We start from the raw sequence: 24,817 nt of genomic DNA on the forward strand, positions 1-24,817 counted from the left end.
AGAAGCCCACCCAGCTCCCTGCTCAAAGTGCATCAGCTATAAAAATTGCTAGAGTGTGCCTCAAGTTTGGGTTATTCACATGGGACATTTAAATGAGCATTAACACTCAGTTCCAGCTGGTCTGTCACGTTCCCCTTTCTTTGGAAATGAAAAAACATGCCTTTCTTTGGAGAATGTTGATGCTTCTCAACATCACCCATGTAATTTGCAGTAAGAATTTGGCGGGCTTGTTCTGGAGGTCATGGATCATGCCAAAGCCTGGAGGAGGAGCAATTGTTATTAGTCACACTTCCTCATCACAACCCAGCTGTGACCAAATGTCCCAGCTTACACCTTCTTGTCTCTCTTTAGTTCATGGGTCTCCAACCTTTGGGCTTGCCTGGGCTGCACTGGGTGAAGAGTAATTGCATGGGACCATATATAAAACATAACATAGTTAATGTATATAAGTGGCAATTTTTTAAAAATATATATATTTTTAATTAAAATGTTAAAAAAGAGGGCAACAAAAACATTAAACTGATGGGTTGGACACATGCTTTTGTCCATTAACTTGCTAAAAGGTGCATTGAATAGGCTGTAAAAACAAATTCACCACCTCTCAGAGTCATTTTCCTGGTATGGCTGTGATCTAGATGAAGGTATTCCCCAGGTCTCTGCGGAATTAAGAAATGAACTCTTTTTGTATAAATAACTAATCTGTGTGGGAGCGACTGACAATTGAGAGCTGCAGTGCTTGGCCATTGCTCAGGCGTTTCATCAGAGTCCTGTTCTTCCAGCTTGCTCCTGCGACTCCCGGGGTGCTGTGGACAACAACTGCAGCCCAGCCGGCCAATGTCGATGCCATGTGAATTTTGCAGGGCACACCTGCAACCAGTGTGCCCTGGGCTTCTACGGGTACCCCAGCTGCACACGTGAGTAACCACCCTTGTGAGCGGATCTTAGGGGAGGGAAGGGAATAGCTGCTGTTACTGGCTTAGTAATGGTTTCCCTTTCTGAAATGCAGCTCCAAGGGTTATATATGAATATAACCGGCTCTTGCAGCAGGAATCAATTTTCTTGTGCACAGTTCACCTGGCTATCTCATCTGATAGGCATGCTATGTAGTGAGGAAACATCTCTAAGGAATGCTTCCCCAGAGGCTGTGCAGTTCTGTCTCTCCAAGCTCGTTGTCACTAACAGCAAGAGCTCGGGTCTGTTTGGTTGGTTGGAAATAAAATTCAGTCTGGATATATGGCCTCTGAAACAGACCTACAGATAATGAATAGGTTCAGACTCCCTCTCTGAAAGATCAGAATTTGGGGTTTCATGTCAGCCCCAGATTCAAGGAGAGAGCTTTCCAGTGACTTCTCTGGGCACTGCATCACTCCTGCTGGTGCCAGGGCTGAGTTCTGGTTACTCTGAATGGCCCTCTCCAGCTCTGGGCAGTGTCCCCATCTCCCTCCTGTTGGCAGCCTGACTGGAAGCCAGATGTATTCTTATGTCTCCCAGCAAGAATTTACTGCTCATTAAAAAAATAATCTGTGATACCATTTCCCTGAAGCTACAAAAGAGCATCGTCACCCTCTTGCACCATACTAAATGTAGATGCCTGAGCTGCAGCCAGCTGGCAGAGCACTCCTTGCAACTGCTGATGCCGGCAATATGCCTTTGAAGAGGCTGAAGGCATGGCTGAAATGGTATAATAGGAATTCAGTAGTCTTTTTTTTTTTTTTCTCTTCTAAAGCAGTATCCAGATTGCAGGGGAGTAGAGGAATCATGGCAGGGAAAGAAGAGGAAAACCTGGCTTTTAAAAAATCTGTTGTTTAATTAACAGTGCTTTGCTGTACCATATCCCCCTTGGCATCAGAGCAGGGAAGGGAATTAAGGAGTGCTGGCTGTGCCAGGAGGGCAGGGGCAGCTCCCCAGCAGCTCGCTGACCTTTCATGTGATATGGCAGCAGGTTTGCTGTGTGGTTTGCAGGAGGTTGTGCAGGAAGCACAGAGCCATCAGTCTGCCCTCGCCCCCAGCAGAGCCATGGCTGTTCGTGGTCCTGTGCTGTGGATATGCTGCCCACATGCATCATGGCTGAGTATTGCTCTTTGGAGCCTGGGTGCAAATGAGCTTTTGCAGATCTGTCGTTGCTTGTTGATCGTTTTGGAAGGAGATCACACGTTCCCTTTTCTTTAACCAAAAGTTCTCTCCCCGCCACTGAAAAACACATAGATGTACGTGAATGGCTCTGATAAAAAATGTGAAAACATTGTTTTCCTTAAAAGATTTATTCTTTTTTTTTTTTACTAGATGAAAGAATGAGTGCATTTGTTATTTATAACCTGTTTTTGACTACTTCAGTGATGGTGAAGGTCAGGCAGACAAAAGAGGTTGCTGGAGGGAGGCCTTGAATGCAGGAGTCTTTGTGCCCTGCAAGCCCAGCAGTTCCTCTCTCCCCTCTTTTGCAGCATGCCAGTGCTCCAGGGAGGGCTCTCTGCACAGCACGTGTGACCAGGAGACGGGGCAGTGCAGCTGCCGGCCCAAAGTGACGGGGCTGCGCTGTGACAGCTGCGTGCCGGGCGCCTATGGATTTCCACACTGTGAAGGTAGGAGCTCCTTTCTCCTCCTGGGACAGGGACCCTGGGGTTCTGGACATGGTGTGGTGCTGGTAAATGGGATGTCGTTCCCTAACGGTTATGTCAGTGAAGAAATGACTGCTTTGAGGAGCAATCAGGATGTGAGTTGTCTCTTTATAAATCCCTCCTCGTGCCTCTCTTTTCTAGTGGGCTCCTGTAACCCAGCTGGGTTAGTGACTTCAGATCCCTCGCTGGCCCCAGTGAGTATCATCAGATGAACCTGCCCAACCTCTGCAGGCCATTTCATTCATTTATTTATTTGTTTGTTTGTTTAGCATGATCCCTCTTTTTCTCACTTGGGCCAAATCATTCCTAAAGCACAGTTCTAGAAGCAGCCATTGCTCACTGTAGGGTAGCAGACACTATGTTCAGCCACTGTTACATAAATTCTCACCTGCTCTTTTCTCCTCCATTTCTCCAGGGCTCCTGTGCATGTCGGGCATATGTTGAAGGCCCAGCTTGTGACAGATGCAAGCCCTTGTACTGGAACCTGACTCCAGATAACCCTTATGGCTGCACGAGTAAGGAAATGGCAACGCACAACCCCAAAAAGTCCTTTCCACATTGTAATGATACAAGATTCAAACCCAAGCCAGTGGGGGCCACCACTTTTGGATGGAAGGGATACCTTTCCTTCCTTCTTACCATGAGATATGTCAATGTTGGAGGTACCTGGGACACCTCTTGGAGAGGGAAAAGGCTAGAGCCTTTGCTTGGAGTGGAACACAGAGCTCGTGCAATGAGTTCTTGGCCCCCTTGGAAGACCTTGCACACTTAGACTTTCATGGCCCAATGTGAAGAAAAGTAAAATGTCTTTGACAGTTGTATCTGTAATAATAACTGTCCAAAATGAAAAGTGAGCTCATGTGCAATGCTACCCTCTACTTGACCAGCTCCCAGGTCCTGTTATCCCAGGCAGTGTCCTCTGGTATGGTGGGTAATGATTACCCATCAGGCTTCTTCTCAGGTGCTGAATGCTCTTCTGAATTTCTTGTTCCTCTTCCCCTCTTCAGGCTGCAAGTGTGAGACCAAAGGCACCATCAGTGGAATTGCAGAGTGTCAGCAGGTGGGTTTGCTTTTCTGTGCCTCCAGGCACATCTGAAACTGTGCTGTCTTGGGTGTGTTTCAGCTCTCCCAGCAGCTGCTGGAGACTCCCATCCTGACGCTGAACTCTCAAAGGTCACACCACAATCTGTGCTTGCATGACAACGTAGGATTAAGACCTGTCATAAATTAGGCACCTAAATATTTCTGGGTCTGGCCCAGGATGCCTGGATTTTTGTTTGCCTGAATTTTTGGGCAGTTGCACTTATCTGGCCCTTATCTGGCCCACCCACACACAGGAAGCATGAAACTCACAATGTTCCTCCAGCACCTCTGACTAGAACCCACGTAGCTGAGTAACGGCTCAGCCATGAGGAACAATGAGAGGGAATCAGCTCCCATCCCTGCTCTCTCCTAGGGCAATGGGCAGTGTTTCTGCAAACCGAACACATGTGGCCAGTTCTGCTCAACGTGCAAAGATGGCTTCTTCAGTATGGAGAACGCAAATTACTTTGGCTGCCAAGGTGAGTTCCCTTCTGACATGTCAGGTGAAGGAGGGGGGCACACAGGATGAACCTGGAGCAAGCGTCTGCATACCTCAACTGATTGGTGGCCTTGGAGAGAAGGAGCAGACGTCCCACCTCTTTCTTTTTGGCATACTGTGACCTAGAACATGTGCTGGATCTTACTGGGTATCTGGAAACCCAAATTCATGCTTTTACCACTGGTTAAGGTCCTTAAGGTTAGGGATGGGAGCCCGGTGGTCGTGTCCTCGCAGCTGTCCCCCTTCCTCCTGTTGGGAGCAGGTGGACCTGGACACGTGGGGTTGGCTGCTCTCCATCGTGACCATGGGAAGAGGAGAAGGAGGAGATCCGGCCGCCGTCGGCTGGCCCACACAGTCCCGGAAGGGTTGGGAAGAGGGAACAAGGCCGCTGTGCTGCGGTGCCTGGCTGTGAGGGCTTGCAGACCTTGTTCCTCCCGCAGCCGTTGGATATCTGCAAATAGCTCGGCGCTGAGGTGGAAGAGGAGCTGATCCAAGCGGGGCTGGGGCCAATATGAAAACGGATACAATGGAATAAAAATAGTGGCCCCGGCCTCCCCACCCGCTGGGGTGCGCCTTTGATTAGGGACCAGGAGCTCGTTAGCGTGGCGGGAATGTAAACAGGCGCTTCCTGCCCACAGGCTGCCGCTGCGACGTCGGTGGGTCGCTGGGGCCGTCCTGCGAGGAGCGGAGCGGAGCCTGCCGCTGCCGGCACAACATGCGTGGGCCCACCTGCACTCAGTAAGCTGCACCTCGGGGCCCTGCCTCGTGCCCATCCCTTGGTGCTGGTGTGTCCTGCGTGGGGACCTGGTCGACTGGATGGCAGCCACGCGTTAGCTGAGGTGTCCTCCTGCCTGCAGCGAAGGCGTGAAGCGTCTGAAACTAGCAGCTCAAGAGGCGAAAGGGGCTGGGGGGTGAGCTGGGTGAGTCTGGAGCCTTTCCCTGCGGATAAAAGTCACGGTGCTCCTTCTCTTCCCCAGACCCGTGCGGGATCATTATTTCCCTGACCTTCACCACCTGAAATTTGAGCTGGAGGAAGGGACCACGCCGGACGGCCGGGCTGTGCGCTTCGGCTACAACCCGCTGGAGTTTGAGGGCTTCAGTTGGCGCGGATATGCACAGATGTCCTCCATCCAGGTACACTGGTCCCAGCCCAGCTCCCCCTGGGGAGGATGCAGCCAGCAGAAAGCTGACGTGTTTTTGGCACACGTCTGTTACTCCAAGCGCCTCTCAGAGCCACGTGGCAGCCAACATAAACAGCACAGTGTATATATAGCCTGTTTGTGGAGATATTTCCTGTAGTTCTGGGGACGGCATAGACTGATGAGGGGAAAGATCCTAAACTGGGAGTCCCCTGACATCCTAATCCGGTTAGACAGAGGTGGTCGCTTGGTGATTGCTTACAGGGATGTCTATAAACACTGTCTCGGGATTTCCTTGCGGCTGTTTCCTCTGACTCTGCTCTTTCTTGCATCTTTCCGCATAACCTTCTCACATTTTTCCAAAAATAAAGCAGATTCTTTGCTTCCATATTCAGCTCAGACCTCAGCTTCGGCTCTTGCTGACAGATGGTTTGCCATAAATATGATTTACACTAACCTGGAATTGTCTAAGCCCCAGAGATTAAGCTGTTTCATCTCTTGACTCTCTTATTTCTCATTGGATTCTTCTTCTGCATGGCACCTGCTGAAGTGTCACCTGTGTGTGTGTTTGGGGATGGAGTGCAGGGCAGTTGTTCTCCTACAGTCTTGTCCCATTTAAGGTTCCTTATTCTGGTGTGTGTACTTTCAGTTTTCTTTACTTTTTTTCACACTTAAGTGAAATAACAGAGGTGTTGACTCTTTTCCATTGAATTTGTACCTAGGAGCTGGGCAGTACCTACTGTAGGTTCCCTTGAGAAAGTTCTAGCCTTTAAAGTTTAAGGATGATGCTCATGCTCAAGCTCTTGGCTTTGTTTTGCATCCAGTGTTGGCACCGAGATAGAAGTAGGCCTTGATAGAAGGGCAAACTCATGGCTATCTGCTGGCAGTTCTCTCCTGTAGTTTGCATTCTAAAAGGTCTTTCCAGTTTGCTCTCCTGTGGGTGTATAACTGCAGCTCCCAGGAGCACAACCCTCCTTAGGAGTCTCCCCAGGCATGCCCCCTGCTTTCCACCATAAGCAGAAGGGCTGTTCAAGCAGGTGTTTAGGCCTCTTCAAAGTGAGTGTTACCTAAGGCATCTGTTTAAATTAGGACTTCCCCAGCAGTATCCAGATAGGCAGAGGACTGATGCACGCTCAATGACGCATTTCCTTGGCACCGGTGGTTCTCAGCCTTGCAGTTTCCTGGGGATGAGGAGTGAACTCCATTTGCAGTCTTCTCTGTTGGCATCTTATCAGAGATGTGGAAGCACAAGAGCAGTGGCTTCAGCATTTGCTACCTGCTGGCTGGTTATGTCACAAAGCCAAAAAGCATTACGTGCATAAGAAAAGCAAGGATTTCTTAAAACCTCTCCTCTGACTTGGCACGTGTACCAGCCTAGCTGAACAACCCTGCTGTGCCTGAGAACTTTCCAGGCGCGGTCAGAGGCTTCCCACCCCTTTCCACTGTCAGCTCGCGTGCTCTGCAGGCAGCCCTGCAGGGGATGTCGTTGTGAGGTGCCCGTGCTGGGGCTGTAGGGCCAGGTGCTTGTCTTCTTCTTGCGCTGTGGCATGTCGCTTTGGGAGCAGTGAGCCAAGCGGCTGCGCTTGGGCTGGTGGCTGTCAGCGGTGGAGGTAATTGAAGGTGTGCTCTGCTTCTCTCCCCTTTCTCTCTCCCACCAGCCCAAGGTAGTGGTGACTCTCAATGTGACCTCCCCCGACCTCTTCCGCCTCGTCTTCCGCTACGTCAGCCGGGGGTCCGCCAGTGTTGAAGGGAGGGTCTCGGTCGTTGAGGAAGGAAAGTTTAATATTTGTGGCAACTGTAAGTGCATTTTTCACTTCTAGACTAACTCAGAGCATTCCACGCTGCGACACTGCTCCTCTGCCCCTTCTCCTGTCTGAGGTGTGACTGTCCCACGTGTGCCCATCCTGAGTGTGCCCATCCCAGGTGGCTGGCCAGTGCTGTGCCATGGGATGGTGGGGAGGGGGAAGAGAGGCAGGCAGGCAGGCAGGCAGGTAGGCAGGTGGGTGAGGCTCCCCTGCAGAGCAGGTGAGTGGCCAGGAGCTGGCCTCCCAGTGACGTGTGCCCCATGTGCTTTTTTGCTTTTTGCAGAATAAAATCAGAGTCACTGTAAACGTGAAGGAGGCAGAGCTCTATCTGTTCCATGTCATCCTGAGGTATATTAATTCAGGAGGGGCCACTGTATATGGCAAAATTACAGCTTATCAGCCACGAAGGAGAGGTAAGGATCCCAGACTGCTCTGCTTTCCTGCACCATCGCCACCTCCTCCCCATTCCAGGCAACCTTCTTCATCATCCTTTGCAGAAGACACTTCCATATGGCTTTACCTGTTAGATCTGCCCTTCCAACTCAAAGGCTGATTTGAGCCTATAGTCTCCTTTATTTAACACAGCATTAGAAAGCTCGTCTCCAGTTGTGGAGCTACTCGTTGAGGACTGTTATCAGTCAGACTGTTGGTGGATAAGGCTGTTGTACAACTAGATACAGTCTCTCCAGCAAGGGGCAGAGTCACCGCAGTGCCCCAGGCAGAACTGAGCTGAGTTTCCACAAAACCAGAATCTGCCAAGTGCTGGCAATGGGATCCAAACTTTGGCAGCTGGACATAGTCTTAGCAGCTACTCTGATGTGTGCAAGCTTGTCCTTGCTTTGTGCATCTCCTAAAACATGCTGCTGGCATCACAGTCTTTGGAAGTCTTTGATTTGAAATTGCATGTTACACAGGCAGTGCACTCCAGTGATTAGCTTCTTACCAAGATACAAGCTGCTGAAGAGGAAGAAGAGCCACAATAAGGTGGCTGAACAAGCCTAGAGACCTGGGCATCAGTTATTTTGGGAATCTGTGCGAGCAGAATTGTGTGGGTCCAGACCTGAAGCCATGCAAGCACCCTAGGGCACAGCTGGCTGATTGATTTTGCCTCTCTGTGAAGTGTACAGCCACATTATCCTGCTGCACTTGCACAGTACAAGGTTGCTGACATCAGCAAATTAATTTATTTGTATGTGAAGTTCTGTCCTCTTTCTTGAGTTGACGTAGAAGATGTTTTGCCTTTGATCTGATATACAAAGTTTGAAATGCCAAGATATTCTTTTTTTTTTTTTTTTTGGAGGGGAAAAATAGCTGGTAATTTTAAGGCCAGCCATATTACACAGCAGAAAGCTGAGAGGAGCATGAATGAAGCTCATGCTTGAGGATCCCACTGAAAGTCAGGAAGTATTTGAACTTTCCTGTCCAGCAGCAGAGCTTATTTGCCCCATGATGTGCTTCTCTCCTTGCTCAGAAGCAGCGTTTGATTTTTTACAGTGTTGAAAGGCAAACTGCTGGACTGCTACACCAGCAAAGGGATCCAGGAGAGCAGCTTCCTTCATAGACCATTTGGCCTGAGAAATACTGGGCCACCTTCTGCCTGGGTGGAGTGGGCAAGTGGTAAAAGACAAGCAGCCGGAAAAGAAGATAAAAGGTCATATTTGACCATTTAATCTCTCTGCTTGAAGAAGATGAGCAAGATGTGGCTTGTGAAAAGGGAAGCCTTTTCCAAGCATATGGTCTACTGGCCAGTTCTTCCCTCTCCACCTCCACAACCCATCTGAGTTTGAGTTGTGTAAGCTCTCAAAGGAGTTTTCTCAAAGTTCAGCTCGTCAAGAAATCTGCCCCATGACCTATTCAGGGAAGTCTCTTCATTCCTCACATCCTCACCTTTGCTTCCCATCTGTGAAAGTGAGAGTTTGGCCCCAGCTGAAACCAGGCTGTTGCAGCTCTAGCACACACGAGGAGAGGCTGACTCATCCCAGCAGCAGCAAAAGCCCTTGCTTTAGTTTCTGACCCTCTGCAGTTTGCCTTGATGTCCATTTACAATACCAAGACAGTCAGCGTGTGGCATTCTCCGCTTCTTCATGTCATCAGCTCCATATTCAGTGAATCCCCCTTAACCATGTGCTTAAAAACCCTCCTGAAACTGCTGGGCAGGCGGTCTGCTTCTAGGTGCTCTGCTGTTTTTTCGTCCAAAGTTAATGAATAGGATGGCTACAGGAATGTGTCAGCTGAGCCAAGGAGCTATTCAGCTGCACTCTGCAGGTTAAAATCATTATCTAAATCTCAGTCCATGGCAGACAAGGAGGATGGGAGCACAGGCTGGGAGTCTGAGAGTTTGCGAGAAGACGGTTAACTTGCCGGTGGACTTGGGACCAGAATATCCCTAAGGAAGAATGTATCTGGGCAATTCTTTTTGTCTGTCTCAGAATAAATTCTTCACAAATGAGTTCCTTCTCTAGCAGGAAGAATGTTCTTTGGCATGGAATACTCTGCGCTTTGCAGTCCAGGTATGCAGAGCACACTGTGAGCTGTGGATTAGCATTAAGGATTACAGTGATTTTAATATTTTTTTTCCTGTTAAGCTACTGAGTAGATTCAGAGCAGATGTCTCTGTTATGGGTCAACGTGGGATTGTGGGGCATCTTACAGCAGCACCAAGAGAGCAGCAGCCCAGGGCTCCCTGCTGCACTACAGAACTGCTCTCCTGAGCGCAGGCTCTGATTTGCAGCCCCAGACTTTCTATCCCCTCCCCAGTGCCTTCAAAGCCTCTTGTCCCTCCCACTCCAGGTACAGAGCAGAGCAAGCAGATTGTCTTTGCTCCCAGCACCGAGCCAGCCTTTGTCACTGTCCCCCAGAACAGCTTTGGGGAGCCCTTCGTACTCAACCCCAACACCTGGTCTCTGATTGTCGAAGCAGAGGGTGTGCTGCTGGTAAGGACCAGCCCCTGTGTTCCATCTACCACGAGGAGCTTCAGCAGCTCTACACGGACAGGTATCCTACATGGAACTCACTCTCCTTTTTCTCTGCCTAGGACTATCTGGTCTTGCTACCCAGCTCATACTATGAAGCTCCAATACTGCAGCTAAAGGTCACGGATCCGTGTACATACCAGCCAGCCCCAGAACAAGCCACCCAGAAGTAAGAATCTCTGTATTTTTGTGCCATGTGGGACTCAGCTCTTGGTCTGGAGTTTAGAAAAATAGTGTACATCTGATGAGAGTATGGATGCAGTAAAATTGTTTTGTGGAGTGCTTGCCATAGTTGATAAAGTCTGGTGAGCCTGCACTGGCCTAGAAGTCCCATGCACAGGTCGCCTCATCCATGGCACAGTCAATCTGTGTTCTTACAGGCCCTGGAGATCTAACACAGTAAGACCATAGCCCTTTCCTGTGCTGGGATACATTCCCAGTGTCGTATATGTCAGTCAGTAGTGCTGGAAAATGGCTACAAGTTAGTGCTTGCTGGACTGTTTAAAAAGAATGGGCAGAGTCTGGTCAGTGCTTAGAGCATCACAGTGCATCTGCTTGTGCTGCCCAGGACCCCTCTGTCCATGCAGGTAGGGAGGCTGGGTGGGTTCTGGACATCACCTATCTTCTCCACTATAGCAGCACTCCTCAGCATAAAGCACACTCCAAGGGGAGAAGTTTTTTGTTTTGACTGTTCTTGCTGGTCCTGTAACAAATGGTCTTGCACCGCAATTACTCGAGATGCTTCTTTGGGCAGGGCAGTCTTCATGTGTGTCCTTGGCTCTTACAATTGTTATATAACAAAAGCTCTTTTCAAATTCTTATACTTTTAGTTGCCTCTTGTATAAGTACCTGTCTCTGGATGGCTTCCCTGCTGTGGCAGGGGTGGATGCGGTGTGCAGGCTGGACAACAGGTTACCCAGAGGCTGTCCCATGGAGCAGCTCACCCCTTCCCATCCCTGGATGGCAGTGTGCAGTGGCAATGATGTGAGTAGCACTTCTGCTTCATCTCTTGCATGGTGGCAGTCATCTCTGCACTGTCCAGTGCTTTGCATACACTTGGGCAGGTTATCAAAAGGATGTTGCACCCAAGTGCACCTCAGTTGCTCTATCAGTGTTGGGGCTGTGCTTGCATGCCCTGTTCCTCAAGACCAAAAGCAGTGCCTTGCATACAAACAACTTACAAAGGTTGCATGGTACTTGCATGGTACATGGTAAGGGCTGTCACATCCTCTCAGTCCCCTGCAGCCCTGGCTTGTACCCTAGAGTGTTCTCTGAGAGTCTACAGTATGCAGGTAACAGAGGTGAAGACACTCTGCAGGCAGCTGGACACAGGGGTACAAACCTCAGGGTGTAAAGCTGGAACAGATCACCCCAAGCAAACAAGTAGCATGTGCTTCTGAGTATGGCTTGATCTGCCCTGATTCACTCAGCAGCAGCTGCTGCACAGGGGCAAGGGGGAGATTGATTTGAGGACCAGAGCTGTGAACACCTTTTAATTCACGATCACTTGGAATGCCACAAATGCCATTGTGTGTCTTTTCCCGTGAGGGGCGCAAGCAGCAGTGGGGTGCAAACTCCAGTGTTTGCTGCAGAGGATTTGTAACACAGGCATCACGTGTCCTCGCTATGGGAGGTGGGACAGGACCCCCTCCTCCAGCTGTGTCTCTGTTCTCCAGGTGGAAGTCCAGCTGTCGCTGCCTGTTGCCCAACCTGGAAAATACGTGTTGGTGGTGGAGTATGCCAACCCCAATGCTTTGCATCCGGTGGGTGTTGCCATCAGCTCACCGCACTTAGCCATGCAGCAGGGCACATTCACCTTCTACCCGTGTGTCTACAGGTATGGTGAGCTCTGAGATACTAAGTTCAGTCTTTCTGTGACCTGGCCAGGGCAGACTTCCTTGATTGAGCTTTTTCTGCCTTATGGCATAAGGAAAGCAATGCTGCAATGTTGTATATCTAAGCTGCATGTGTCCAAACTGGTTCTAATTGGATGTGGATTTTACTGACTGGCTGACCCTGGGAACTGCGTGGCATCCCTGGCACATTATCGTGCCAGCAGGGTCCTGTAATACCTCTGCCAAGTGGCCTATTGCTCCTATTTGCAACTGGGTACATTGGTAGGGGCCCTGGTTTGGGGAATGGCCTACAGGCAGATTTGTTGGAGCCAGTGGTGAAGGTCAAACTATGCCCCTTACCATAGAAGTGTTTGACTTCAGGCTGCAAACTGTGCAGTGGGAAACAAATGTCTGAGGTGTCCTTGGGAAACCTGCCAGAAAAGGCATCAAAAGATTTACAGGGATTTTGTCTAAATGCCTCTGGGACATATAGCTGGCAAGACAAGAAATGTGTCACGACCCTGCTCAAAATCTATTTTCGTCTCACAGTTTCCTTTGTCGAGGGGTTGCTGTGGATTCCCAGAGCAGATTGGCAACTTTTGAACTTACTTCAGAGGCCACGATTCGGTTCATCGCTGACCTGGCTGACTTCTTCCTGGTGAGGCTCCCTCTCACAAGTTGCTGTTAACAGATTGCAAGGAGAGGTGGGAGCAGTACCTGGCTCTGGTTGGGCTGGATGCTAGATCTCCATCTATGTCATGTGCAGTCCGAGGTGGAGAGAGTGTACAGCAGCATGTTTGGAAATAGATCAGAGGACTTGGATTTGGGAGAAGATGCTAACAGGAAGCTGCTCTTTGCAGGAGCTGTGCAGCAACATGACAGTACTTCTTCCCACTTTACTTGGAGACATTCGTAGTTGCTTAGATGGAGATAGAAGTGGAGCTCCTAAACACCTTAGGAGCTCCTAAACACCAGGGAAGAAGAGGCAGGAAATAGGTGTGGTCTGCTGTGTGTTTGCCAGAGTCTGATGAGGGGATGTTTGGTGCTCTGATGGTGCACTCAGAAGCCGCTGTAGGCTCCCAGAGGCTGTTGTGTAACTGGGTGTCTCCTTTTCATGTGTGGCAGCACAAAGTGCACCTTGTTCCTGCTGAGCAGTTCACCATGGAGTTCGTCGAGCCGAAGGTGCATTGCATCAGTGTCCATGGCATGTTCTCATCCAACAGGTAAGAGTCTGAAGACCCTCAGGATTTTAGTGTGAATGTGTCTGGAACTCCATTTCCCTCAGCTTTGCAGCTTCTTAAGTTTTTGACATAGCTAAAAGAAATCGGTGGCATAGGAGGCTGAGGTGAAGCGCCTTGTCATCCAGTAAGCAGGCGGTGCTGGAACAAGGGCTGGAAGCCAGGTGGCTGGCCCTGTCCCTGGGCTCCACACTGCCTCCTGTGGCAGGTACTGAGCAGTCACCATGAATAAGCTTGCTTTCTTGTCCTTGCTTGCATGCAGCAAGAGGTACTTGCTGAATTCTTGACATGTATGTATAATATATGCACAGAAATAAGCCTTTGCAAGGTTTTTGTCCTTACTGCTAAGCATTTGTCACAGAACTGCAGGTCCCAGTAAGAAGCTCTCCCTCATCAGTCATGCTTCATCATCCGCCATGCCAAGGTTGTGCTTTTCCTGCCAGGATCCCCAAATCCTCTCTTTACATCCCATTGTCTCCTTTTGCAGCAGCTCCTGCATTCCCTCAAGATTCCTCAAGCTTTCCCAGTCAGTTGTTTTGGAGGGGGCCCAGGCTCTGCCTCTTGCCCCTGATGTCCCCCTGGCTCAAGCTGTCCTTGTGGCTCCAGCTGGAGTCCCACTGGAGCCTGCACCTCGGCCTCCCACAGCAATGGACTCCACCACAGAGCTCATCCTCTTGCAGCCACCACAGGTAGCAGCATCAACATAGGGTGGGCTGGATTTTTCCTTCTTTCTTCTGTAGCTTTACCAATTCAGCAATGAGTAGTTTTGGAATTTAACGAGGACTTTAACCTTGTGCCTGAAGCTGTAATTCCCACGGGCTCCTCTGTCTTACCTCCATTCTACCCTGCTTGGTTCTCTGGGCTTCCAGGAGCAGCTTTGCAGGTGGTGCCATTAAGGGGGAAGAGTGGAGAGCTGGGAGGTGGATTCACCAAAAGTCTGACTGATATGAGACAGTTGGGTAATTGGGGCAGAAATCACTGATGTGGGGGGTTTTTTTGACTCTGTTCTTGTGTTTGGGGCCAGGCTGCTGTTATGTTTAACAGCCGGATTCAGAACTTGGGGCGCTACGCTTTTGTTCTGCACTACTACCAACCCAACCATCCCACCTTCCCTGTGGAAGTGTTGATCAACGGTGGGCGAATCTGGCAAGGTGAGATGGGCAAGGTTCCAGGGAAAAGCTGCTGGGCAGAAGCCCTCAAAGAGGAGTCCCAGAAAGTTTTTCATGCCAAAAGCTAATAGTGGGTTCTCCAGGGATTGCAAATGTGAAGAAAGACTGACTCATCTCTTTGAAACCAGAACGGGGTGATGAGGATTCCAAGGGAAATGTGGGACCAATAGATTTGTTGTTCTTTTCAGGTCAGACCAATGCTACTTTCTGCCCACATGGCTATGGGTGCCGGAGCCTGGTAGTTGCTGAGGACCAGATTGTCCTGGATGTTACTGACAATGACCTGATGGTGGTTGTTCGAGTGCCAGAAGGCAAACAGCTGTGGCTGGTGAGCATTTCTCTGGGCAGCTCCTGGGGCACGCTGGACCAGGCTCCAGCCACACGGCTCCAGCAGTGCTGGTCTTTGGGTTCCTTGGGGATTTCTGTGGCTGTGTCACCGTAAGAACATTTCCCATCATCACTCAGTTCTGAACCAGCTTAGAAAGGTGCAGTCTTCAGTATTAGTGTTGTAGAACTGAGAGCAAGACCAGTATGTGACAGTTATCCTTCGCTGTGTGGTTTTGACACCAAAGCAAGGCAGAAACCTTGGGCAGCAGGGCTGCACTGACCAAAATCTGGGTAAATAGCTGAAAGGCAGAACAGGAATCCAGACATCTTCATGTCTGGGAGTTTAAGATGACATCAGGTGCCTGCTTTGTGTTGAAGCACAGCCAGTGCTCCCCTTTTAGGGTATTCTGCCAGTGCATTTGAGTCACTTCTCATGTGGAGCATTAGAGTAGAGGAAGCCTTATGGATAGACCACACCAGAGAGTCGGCCTCTGCTCTTTCCACTACTCAGGCACCTTTGTGTGTTATATTATGTCCCGTGAGGGATGAGCTGATGAGAAATGAAAGGTGTAATTGGACTTTTGAGTGAGCTCCTTTTGGATTGGATCCATCAACTCAGCTAAAGAGCCTGGCTCACCCATCTTGTCCTTTGCAGGATTACATCCTCGTGGTGCCAGAGGACAGCTACAGCTCTCAGTACCTGCAGGAGGAACCCCTGGACAAGTCCTATGACTTCATCAGCAGCTGCGGCTTTAACAGCTTCTACATCAAGTGAGGCACTTGGCTTTGGATGGGTGCTGTGTTGAATGGGGGCTGCACACTCCTCAGGGAGCAAAAACATGTTCCCTTTATAGGGATTGTGGGGAGGTCTCTGTTTAATACTTCCTTATGTAGTGACCAAACCTGAGGGGCTTTGGGCATGCTCACCATCCCACCAATTTAGCACACGTTTATATAAGAAATCCTGCTGGATTTTGGGGTGGTGGGGAGGCTGCATGACGATTCCTCCTGTCTTCCTCTGCAGTCCCAGCACGTCGTCGAGGTTTTGCCGTGACTCCGCCATCTCGCTGTCCCTCTTCTACAACAACGGGGCACAGCCCTGCCAGTGCCACGAGGCGGGGGCGCGGGGCAGCCAGTGCGAGCCCTTTGGTGGGCAGTGTCCCTGCAAGTCCAACGTCATCGGGCGGGAGTGCTCCCGCTGCGCCACCGGCTACTGGGGCTTCCCCAACTGCAGGCGTAAGTTGTCCTGACTACTTGGCCCCTTTGGGGGCAAAGACAGAGTTGGAAACAGTTGCATTTTCTAGCCTTGAAACAGCTTCAGGAAAGCAGCCCAGCTCTCTGCTGAGATGCTGAGCTCTGCCTCCGTTGGCCTGTGCCTTCCTTGGGCTGCGTGGCTCTTGCTTTTCCAAACACACCTCCTTTTTGTCTCTTGCAGCCTGTGACTGTGGGACACGTCTCTGCGATGAGGTGACGGGGCAGTGCATCTGCCCTCCTCACACCCTGAAGCCAGAATGTGTTGTCTGTGAGCCCCAGACCTTTGGTTGCCATCCCCTCGTCGGCTGTGAGGACTGCAATTGCTCTCAGCCTGGAGTGCAGGAGCTGACAGAGCTTGGCTGCGATGTGGACAGCGGGCAGTGCAAGTGAGGAAGCCCTGTCCCTGTGCAGGGCACAGCTGGCAGTATCTCTGAATGCTGCTGGGGTGATTGGAAACACTGGAAGGGTGCAGGGAGGAAACATGCAGGATAGAGAATTCTTTGTCAGCACCGTGTGCTTCCCAGCATGGATGAAGCTTTGCAAATACAGCAGCATAAAGCATAGGTTTCTAATGCTGCATCTTTTGCATCCCGCCCAGGTGCAAGCCCAATATAATTGGGCGACGGTGTGACCTCTGTGCCCCTGGCTACTACCACTACCCCAGCTGTCGGCGGTGTGACTGCCATCCTGATGGCACTGAAGCGAGCGTGTGTGACCCGGTGACAGGGCAGTGTCACTGCAAGGTCAGTCCTCCAGTGCCTTCATGTGATGCATTTATGCTTGGTTCAAGTCTCCTTGCTCTGGCTGTACAGCTGGTTTAGCCCTGGGGCTGCGGGTGTTTGATTCCTGCTGGGTTGTGCGATTCAGAACACCCTGACAGGCTTCTCCCTGTCTTTCCTGGCTGCCAGGACTCACTCACCAGGCTGTCCGTGGGCAGTCAGGCAGCCTGAACTCTGAGCCCTGTTGTCAGAGAATGATGCAGGTGAAGCTGTCAGCCCACTCGCTCCTGCTCCTGTGTGAGCGGAGTAACTCAGACTGCTGTTCAGCTGCCTTCTCCTGCTGCTTTGCAGGGCTTAAAGTGCTTAGTTCAAGAGAATTCAATGTTTGCTGTGTGGTGTGGTGGCAAACTTATTTGGGAACTGCTTAATTGTCTTTCAGTGTCACAGTGATGAGCCTTGTTGGGCTTGATCACTCCTAGAGCCATCTCTGCTCTCTGCTAAGACCCAGCAAGGAGCCTCTGACAATATTGAGCTTTGCATATCTTCCAGGAAAATGTGGAAGGCCCAAGGTGTGACCAGTGCCGCCTGGGGACGTTTTCTTTGGATGCCAGCAACCCCAAGGGGTGCACCAAGTGTTTCTGCTTTGGTGCCACCAATCGCTGCCGCAGTGCTGTGAAGTACCGAGCTGAGGTGAGGGACCAGCAGGACAGCTGAGCTGCTGTCTTGGGTCTTCACTGTACACTTGTCTTACCCTGGTGGAAGAGAAGGTGTGAGGAGTGTTATCCTTGTCCTGCTATGCCCATCTCCCATTTTCAGACCCTTTTCCTGGTCTCTGGAGTCTCATAGGGTAGAAAGTCATGGATGGCATTTGGGAATTATGTCAGGCAAGAGTGCTCAGTTTTCCAATGGCTTGATCAGGATGTGTGTGAGAGTTGTGACCCTGTTGGCATCTTTTCAGCCAAACTGAGAATTGCTCTTCTAAGCATCAGCATCCAAGTGCCTTCCGTAGCTCCTCCAGGGCACAAGGGGAGAAACACGTATGCTTGATCTTCCCCTACAGTTCATTGACATGAATGGCTGGCTCTTGATGAGCAGTGATCGCCAGGAGGTGCCAACAGCCCTGAGCCTGCGGGAGCAGCTCCTCCGTGCTGATCTCAGGAACCTCCTGGATGCCTATCAGGAGCTCTACTGGGTTGCACCCAGCTCCTACCTTGGGGACCGGGTAAGAGCACAGTGGCAGCTGGACCAGCAGTCTTGCACATCCCTGACCCCACTCTGTGGGGCATGGACAGCTCTGACTCAGGTTGCAGGTAGCAGCTGATGCAACTTGGCTCTTGCTTAGGTTTCCTCCTATGGTGGCCACCTGCGCTACGAGCTTCACTCTGACCCACGGAGGGGTGATGTCTTCATTCCCATGGAGTCCCGTCCAGATGTGATCCTGAAGGTGCAGCCCGAGCAATTCACCAGTGCCTCCTGCTAACGTGTGCAGGATGAGGTGATGACCAATGCCTTCCTTGCTTTTCTCAGGGAAATCAGATGAGCATCATGTTTCTGGAAGGCTCCTACCCTTCCCCGGGGGAGGTACATGAAGGCCGGCTGCAGTTGGTGGAGGTGAGTTAGCACACTGTATGTACCAAGTGCTCAGGTGCTACCAAAAGGAAATGACTAGCTTGTAGGCAGAAGAGAGCATTGCTTTGAGCTCAGTATTTTTTGGATGGTCCTGTGTGGAGCCAGGAGTTGGATTTGATGATCTTTATGGGTCCCTTCCAACTTGGGAAATTCTGTGATTTTTGATGGTGTCTTTTGCACCAGAACTGGCTGTGAAAATCCAAGAACTGCTTTACCTGTGAAAAGGGAGCTGAAGGTTGGACTGGATGCCATAAAATAAGGGTTTGTTCTTCTTGTCAGTAACGTCAGTTCTTTTCCCTGCAGAGTAACTTCAGGCACACAGAGACACACAACCCTGTATCGAGAGAGGAACTCATGATGGTGTTGGCAAACCTGGAGCAGCTGCAGATCCGGGCACTCTTCTCCCAGCTCTCCTCCTCTGTGTCCCTGCGTCGTGTGGTCCTGGAGATTGCAACGGATGCAGCTACAGGTGTCCCTGCCAGCAACGTGGAGTTGTGCCTTTGCCCAGCTAACTACCTGGGTGACTCCTGTCAGGTAGGGGCAAAGGAGCTTGCACTGTTCTAGGCAGAGAGTGGTTGAACAGCTGCAGACACCCTCGTACTTGGTGCAGGTGGCAGTCCGTGGGGTTTGGATCTCTGTGCAGAGCAGTGGTGCTGCACAGTCTGCTTCCAGGCCAACCCCTGAGGGTTTTAGCTTTGATTACAGATTAGACTGTGCCTGAAGAAGGAACAGCATCTCCCAGATTCCCCCACACTGACCTGCTCACAGCTTCCCTCCTGCCAAAGCACAGCACACCTGGGGGATGTGTGCCGGCTGCATCTGGCCTCTTGGTAGGGACGTGCTAGGAAAATTTGTTGAAGACCTAAACCAAGTTCGTGCAGTACCTTGGAGGAGATCCTCTGCCTGGCCAGTTATCTCTTACCAATGAGGAATAGAAGATCTTCCTTGTTGCTTTTAATCTCTTCTCCTTCAATACAGCCCAGTGGGAATTCTGTCATGGAAATTAAATGGGTCTGTTTGCTTTGCCTGAATGTTTTTCACATCTCCTTGTGCTCTCTCCTCAGGAATGCGCACCAGGTTACTACAGGGACACCAAGGGGTTATTTTTGGGGAAATGCATCCCATGTCATTGCAATGGCCACTCAGACCAGTGCCTGCCAGGATCTGGGATATGCCTTGTAAGTAAACAGTGAGACAGCATGGCCTTTTGGAGCTGTAAAGCTGGAGTTTGGAATCTGTAGTTTGGGATTTAGAAAGCTTTTCACTTTTCAGCGAACTGTGCCAGTGGGACCATGCTTGAATTAGAGCTTTAGCTGCATGTGAGATTTTGGGGGTGTTCCCCACTCAGGGTCAGGTGGAAGATAGTTCTGGGAAAGAAAAGGGAGTGCAGCATCCAGATACCTGGTGGGGGGATTTCCTGCTGGCGGAGCTGAGCTTGCAGCATGACTTGTCCTTGCAGAACTGCCAGCACAACACAGAGGGAGATCACTGTGAGCAGTGCAAGGATGGCTATGTGGGCAGCCACAATGCTGACGGGAGCCTGCAGTGTGTCGGATGTCCGTGTCCTCTTTCCGTTGCCTCCAACAAGTGAGCACCCTAGAATGGGATTGTCCCCACGTCAGGGCACTGGTTTGGCCCTGGGGATGCTCCAGTGCCAGCCTTATCCCTGGACCCACACCTGCTCCCTAGCAGCCCACACCATGGGGTCAGTGCCTTGGCACCACCTCAGGTGATAGCTGCATTTTCCATTCACCCCTTCTCGTTTCAGTTTTGCCATTGGTTGTGTGCACAAGGGCTCCGGCACACAGTGCCTCTGCAAGCCTGGCTACGCTGGACCCAACTGCGAGCGGTAAGGAGGATGGCACCTCTGTTTCTTGGGCCATGGCCCCATGCTAGTCCCATGCAGCCACTGCTGTGGCAGAAGAGATGTCCTCATAGAGACTGCCTAGGAAATAGCTGGCTTTGCCTTGAGTGTGCTCTGCTCGAGCAGGATCTCTTTCAGTCCCTTTCAGATGCACATACTCCATTGCTGTCTCCACTGCTGATTTATTTTGTTAGTGTGGTTGCATTGCTTAGCCATGCTTTGCCTCAACTTGCAGTCTATGATAAAGGCATCTTTCTGGGGTATCACAGTGCCAAACACAAAGTGCTTTGAAATCTCAGACTGTTGTATCAATTACAATCCTCTTGGATGCCCTCAGTGCTGCAATTGCTCAAGACACAGGGGTGGTGCAGCTCTGGGATCCCCCAGAGCCCTGGCTGTGTTTTAACTCGCTGTGTTTTTCCAGGTGTGCCCCAGGATACTACGGCAATCCCCTGGTGATTGGCAGCTCGTGCCAGCCCTGCGACTGCAGCGGGAACACGGATCCCAACATGCTGTTCAGCAGCTGTGACTCCCTAACAGGCACCTGCACGGGTTGCATGCATCACACAGCCGGTGCGCGGTGCGAGGTCTGCGCCCCTGGCTTCTATGGGGATGCAGTGGCAGCCAAGAACTGCACACGTGAGTGGGACCAGCAGCAAGCATTGGGGGAATAAGGACAGACTGACCAGGGACATGTCAAGAGTTTTAGCAAGGTTGTACAGCATTCATTGGGCTGTGCATTGCACGGGTGAGTCATGCACTCAGTTGCATGCATGCCAGGACAGGCAGCCTCTGAAGATGATAATAGGAAAGAAAGCATCTCCAAAAACCTGCCCTCCAGCATCACAACTGCAGAGCTTCTGATCCAGCCCTGTTTGCAAGCTGCCAAGCCACACCTGGGTTGGAACAGCCTTGCTCCAAGCAGCTCCTGCAGCAGCGGTGCTGGCATTCCCTGGGAGCGTGGGTGTGCACAGCCCACTGCCAGCACTGCTCCTGTGTGTCTGAGGAACAGCCAAACTGCAGCTCACCAAAGGGGAACTGCCCTGGGCAACCGTGATGGAAATAAATTGCCAGCAGGAGCAAATCCAAGCAGAGAAAAGTTCTGTATATGCTGTGATTGTGATAAGACAGGGGAGAAATGGGGATTCCAGGAGTAAGGAGGTCTGGCGTGGCTGATGGGTCTTTTGAATTCAACCTGTAACCGTGTGTTTTCCGTGGCAGAGTGCAACTGTTCACCCTGTGGGACTGATTCATGCCATCCACAAACCGGGCAGTGCTTCTGCAAGGCTGGAGTGACGGGGCAGCACTGCGACCACTGCGAGGTGAGGCTGCCTGTGTACCGTGCTGGTGCCTTTGCTTGTCGTGGGTGCTCAGCTGCAGCCTCAGCAGTGATGCAGTACCCTATGGGAAGCTGCAGCAAACCTCATTTCCCTGCATGTATGCAGCATGATAAGGGCAGCTTTGCCCTAAACAGTGCCCACACTGACCCACTTTTCCCTAGGAGGGGTACTACGGCTTCGAGGGATGCTCTGGCTGCCGGAGGTGTGACTGTGATGTTGGTGCCATGGGGAGCAGCTGCCAAGCACAGACAGGCCAATGCCGCTGCCTGCCCGGCGTCAGCGGATTGCACTGCCAGCAGTGTGCTCCGGGCTACTGGGGCTTCAGTGAGAGGGGCTGCAGAAGTGAGTCCAGCTTCCCAGCTGTTGGGTCCCTCCTGTGAAGGAGCGGGACATGGTTTTGGTGGCACATGTGTTAGTCAAATGGCTAGAGAAGGAAAAAACCAATCCTTGTTTGGGGTCCTGTGCGTGTTGCCGGTTTGCACAGAGAAACCCCCAGCAGTGCATGTAAATGGGCAGAGATGCAATTGCACAGCTGGAGTAAAGCCACCCATTCCCTTCCCTTCAGTGTGGCAAAATGATGACGTGGCTGTTTCCTTGTTATTGAACTTGGCAGAGTGTGAGTGCAGAGGGGGCTCTTGTGACCCACGCACTGGGGAGTGCACCTGCTCCAACGGGCTGACAGGGAAGCAATGCGACGTCTGCATGCACAACTATGAGATCCCCGTGGCAAACGGCCCAGACAGCATGAGGTGTGAAGGTGTGTATGCTGCAGTCCTGGGGAAGGAGGTGAGGGAAGCTCTGGCAAAGGGCTCTGCTGACTGTTCCATTCTCTGGGCAGTGTGTGACAGCTGCGTCCTGCTCCTGCTGGAGGATCTGCAGAGCATTGAGATGGCCTTCCCCTCCATCCGGAGCCAGCTGGTCAACCTCAGCGCCAGCTCCATCGCCTGGGCTCGCCTCCATAGTCTCAACAGCACTATGGCAGCTGTTGCTGTGCGTGGCAGGTTTGGTGCTGCTTTTTGCCTGTTTGTCCTGGCCTGCTGGCTTGATTTCAGCTCTCTTCTTTTCCAGAACCAACTGCGTGAGTACCACAGAGCCATGAACAAGGTCAGGCAAAGGGCTGATGAGCTGGAGGATGAGAACACGGACCTCACGCAGGATTTGAATGCGCTGCAGCACAGGGTAGGATATTTCTTCATCTTCCCATTGCCAGAGCAAGAGCTCCCCTTTTATCTAAATTGAGGGCTTTGAAGGCTGTGAGAAACCCAGCTCAGTCAGGCTGCGTCTCCTGCTCAGCCCAGCACTGGGCTGTGGGTGCAGGCATGTCTTACATGGCCGAGCTCTGTGAGCTGCATTGCTCCCTTGGAGGACTGTTAAACATGTCATAACATCAAGATGCCTGGAAAAATATCTGTATGTACATATATCCATGTTTTCAACAGCCCGACTGCAGAATGGTCGCGTAAAACATGAACTTATGCTTCAGCTAATAAATAGTTCTTTGTGTTTTAGATTATGATGACTCACAGAAAAGCAAGCCATTTAGAGCAGCATACAAGGGAGACTTACCAGAGAGGAGAGCAACTTCTGCTAATTATTCAGAGTATTCAGAAGAGCACTGGAGGTGAGTGAAGAGTCTCTGCTTTGTGGGTTTCTCCTGCTGGGAATGCCATGTTGTCACTTTGCAAACAGCACAGAGCACTGCATCGCTTAGAAAGGGCCATGGAAAAAAAGAAGGGGAAATAAAATTGTGATGGAGATCCACACAGACTTGTGACTGTATAGGTAGACGAGGGGATATTGAACCTGTGAGGAGGTTCCAGTTGGATATTAGGAAGCCTTTCTTCTCCAAAAGAGCAGTGATGCAGTGGCACAGCTGCCCAGGGAGGCTGGGGGGGGGTCACCATCCCTGGAGATGTTCCAGAGCTGTGGAGATGTGGCACTGAGGGACGTGGGCAGTGGGCACAGTGGGGTGGTCTGGGGTTGAACTTGGAGATCCTACAGGTCTTTTCCAACGTCAGTGATTCTGTGATTATGAGTCCTAGCTGTCAGGCTGAACACAGTGTTTGGAAAAATATGTCAATGTGGCACAAATATTATTAAAAAGCATAAAACTCATCTTTGAGGAGAGGGACTTGGATCTAGGAGAGGAGGCAAAGCCACAGGAAAGTGCTTGGGATGTAGCACACATTCCTGGTAAGGGCTCAGGGAACAGAAATGTGGCAGTGCCCTCAAGTGATGTCTCAGGCTGGGTGCCCAAGCACTGCACAGAGGCTGCCTGCATTGTGGTGAGAGAAAGAGATGGAAGGTCTCAGTTGCAGAGGGTCTGGTTTGAGGATGCTAATGAGACCTGCATTTCCCTGCAGACCTGGTGCGGCAGATGGCCACGTTTGGGGCAGCAAATGCCAGCACCACCTCCACCGAGGAGTTTCGGCAGAAGATGGCAGAGGTGGAGAGGATGCTGAGGGAGATGAAGGAGCGGAGCCTGGGTGGCCAGGAGGAGCTGGCGAGGCGTGAGCACAAAGAAGCTCAAAAGTGTGAGTGCGGGTTAGCAGCACGGGGCAGAGCTGTGCTGGCCCTGCTTGGTCTGGTCATTGGCAGTCTGAATAAGTCACCCTGTGTTTCTTCATATTCACTGTCACGTGAGAGGGCACTATTATTCAGAATAATAGGGCTTCAGATAAAGGTTCTTTGTATAGAGCCTTTCAGGTGTGGCTGGGCATCTTTCTGAAAGAGATCCCATCCTTGTCACTAGAGGTTTGTAGACAATATTGTATGAGATCCTGTGTTATCTAGACTGAAAGAGGAAGGGATACCTGGAAAGTGAGACCAGAATTAGGCATTTCCACAGCCAAGCACAGAAAGATGAACACCAGTTCTCAACTCATCCACCCCCAGTGTTGCACCAGGTGAAGAGCGAGCTTCATGCCCACTGGGAGTCCAACCAGGCACTGATGAACAGCATCCAGGACTGGCTGGCACAGCACAGCTCCCAGCTGATGGATCTCCGTGATGCCCTCAATGAGGCTGTCAACAAAACCAGGCAGACAGAAGACTTGAACAGTTTGAATCGCAACAACCTGGAGGAGAGTCAGGTAGACCTGCACCAGATGAACCCGTACTGCCATGCAGTGAGGGGGAACCTGCCCTGACCCCACTGGCTCCTAACTCCATGTCTTTGTGTCTAGCAAAAGAGCCGTGAACTCCAAAAGCAGTATGGGCTGGTGCAAGAGACCCTGAGGATGGCTGAGAATGCCCTGGCCAAGGTCTCCAACTTCCTACAGAAGATGGAGAGTGCAAAGGAGGTGTGTGATGGAGTTGCTTTGACATGG

At 51.1% G+C, this 24,817-nt stretch overlaps 1 protein-coding gene across 1 annotated transcript in view; it reads left to right on the forward strand.

Annotated features, from left to right (window-relative positions):
* LAMA5 (laminin subunit alpha 5) overlaps nucleotides 1-24,817 on the forward strand; it is a 79,010-nt gene that overhangs the window by 44,622 nt on the left and 9,571 nt on the right. The window contains exons 15-54 of the mRNA XM_042832282.1: nucleotides 780-914; nucleotides 2,442-2,579; nucleotides 2,757-2,809; nucleotides 3,031-3,130; nucleotides 3,623-3,675; nucleotides 4,072-4,177; nucleotides 4,836-4,935; nucleotides 5,175-5,331; nucleotides 6,995-7,133; nucleotides 9,932-10,074; nucleotides 10,176-10,282; nucleotides 10,944-11,097; nucleotides 11,790-11,950; nucleotides 12,498-12,606; nucleotides 13,074-13,171; nucleotides 13,674-13,875; nucleotides 14,211-14,337; nucleotides 14,544-14,683; nucleotides 15,338-15,453; nucleotides 15,707-15,918; nucleotides 16,118-16,322; nucleotides 16,535-16,679; nucleotides 17,205-17,345; nucleotides 17,716-17,877; nucleotides 17,998-18,099; nucleotides 18,183-18,266; nucleotides 18,588-18,818; nucleotides 19,349-19,462; nucleotides 19,744-19,871; nucleotides 20,053-20,133; nucleotides 20,573-20,787; nucleotides 21,370-21,470; nucleotides 21,650-21,830; nucleotides 22,102-22,245; nucleotides 22,327-22,478; nucleotides 22,557-22,667; nucleotides 22,998-23,109; nucleotides 23,852-24,022; nucleotides 24,384-24,580; nucleotides 24,674-24,790. Of these exons, the coding sequence (XP_042688216.1) occupies nucleotides 780-914; nucleotides 2,442-2,579; nucleotides 2,757-2,809; nucleotides 3,031-3,130; nucleotides 3,623-3,675; nucleotides 4,072-4,177; nucleotides 4,836-4,935; nucleotides 5,175-5,331; nucleotides 6,995-7,133; nucleotides 9,932-10,074; nucleotides 10,176-10,282; nucleotides 10,944-11,097; nucleotides 11,790-11,950; nucleotides 12,498-12,606; nucleotides 13,074-13,171; nucleotides 13,674-13,875; nucleotides 14,211-14,337; nucleotides 14,544-14,683; nucleotides 15,338-15,453; nucleotides 15,707-15,918; nucleotides 16,118-16,322; nucleotides 16,535-16,679; nucleotides 17,205-17,345; nucleotides 17,716-17,877; nucleotides 17,998-18,099; nucleotides 18,183-18,266; nucleotides 18,588-18,818; nucleotides 19,349-19,462; nucleotides 19,744-19,871; nucleotides 20,053-20,133; nucleotides 20,573-20,787; nucleotides 21,370-21,470; nucleotides 21,650-21,830; nucleotides 22,102-22,245; nucleotides 22,327-22,478; nucleotides 22,557-22,667; nucleotides 22,998-23,109; nucleotides 23,852-24,022; nucleotides 24,384-24,580; nucleotides 24,674-24,790 (5,444 nt within the window). The remainder of the gene's footprint in view (nucleotides 1-779; nucleotides 915-2,441; nucleotides 2,580-2,756; nucleotides 2,810-3,030; nucleotides 3,131-3,622; nucleotides 3,676-4,071; nucleotides 4,178-4,835; nucleotides 4,936-5,174; nucleotides 5,332-6,994; nucleotides 7,134-9,931; nucleotides 10,075-10,175; nucleotides 10,283-10,943; nucleotides 11,098-11,789; nucleotides 11,951-12,497; nucleotides 12,607-13,073; nucleotides 13,172-13,673; nucleotides 13,876-14,210; nucleotides 14,338-14,543; nucleotides 14,684-15,337; nucleotides 15,454-15,706; nucleotides 15,919-16,117; nucleotides 16,323-16,534; nucleotides 16,680-17,204; nucleotides 17,346-17,715; nucleotides 17,878-17,997; nucleotides 18,100-18,182; nucleotides 18,267-18,587; nucleotides 18,819-19,348; nucleotides 19,463-19,743; nucleotides 19,872-20,052; nucleotides 20,134-20,572; nucleotides 20,788-21,369; nucleotides 21,471-21,649; nucleotides 21,831-22,101; nucleotides 22,246-22,326; nucleotides 22,479-22,556; nucleotides 22,668-22,997; nucleotides 23,110-23,851; nucleotides 24,023-24,383; nucleotides 24,581-24,673; nucleotides 24,791-24,817) is intronic.

This window comes from Centrocercus urophasianus, unplaced genomic scaffold, assembly GCF_019232065.1.
Source record: "Centrocercus urophasianus isolate 14NV4802_14NV808 unplaced genomic scaffold, USGS_Curo_1.0 seq_38, whole genome shotgun sequence".
In the NCBI taxonomy this organism is placed as follows: Eukaryota; Metazoa; Chordata; class Aves; order Galliformes; family Phasianidae; genus Centrocercus; species Centrocercus urophasianus.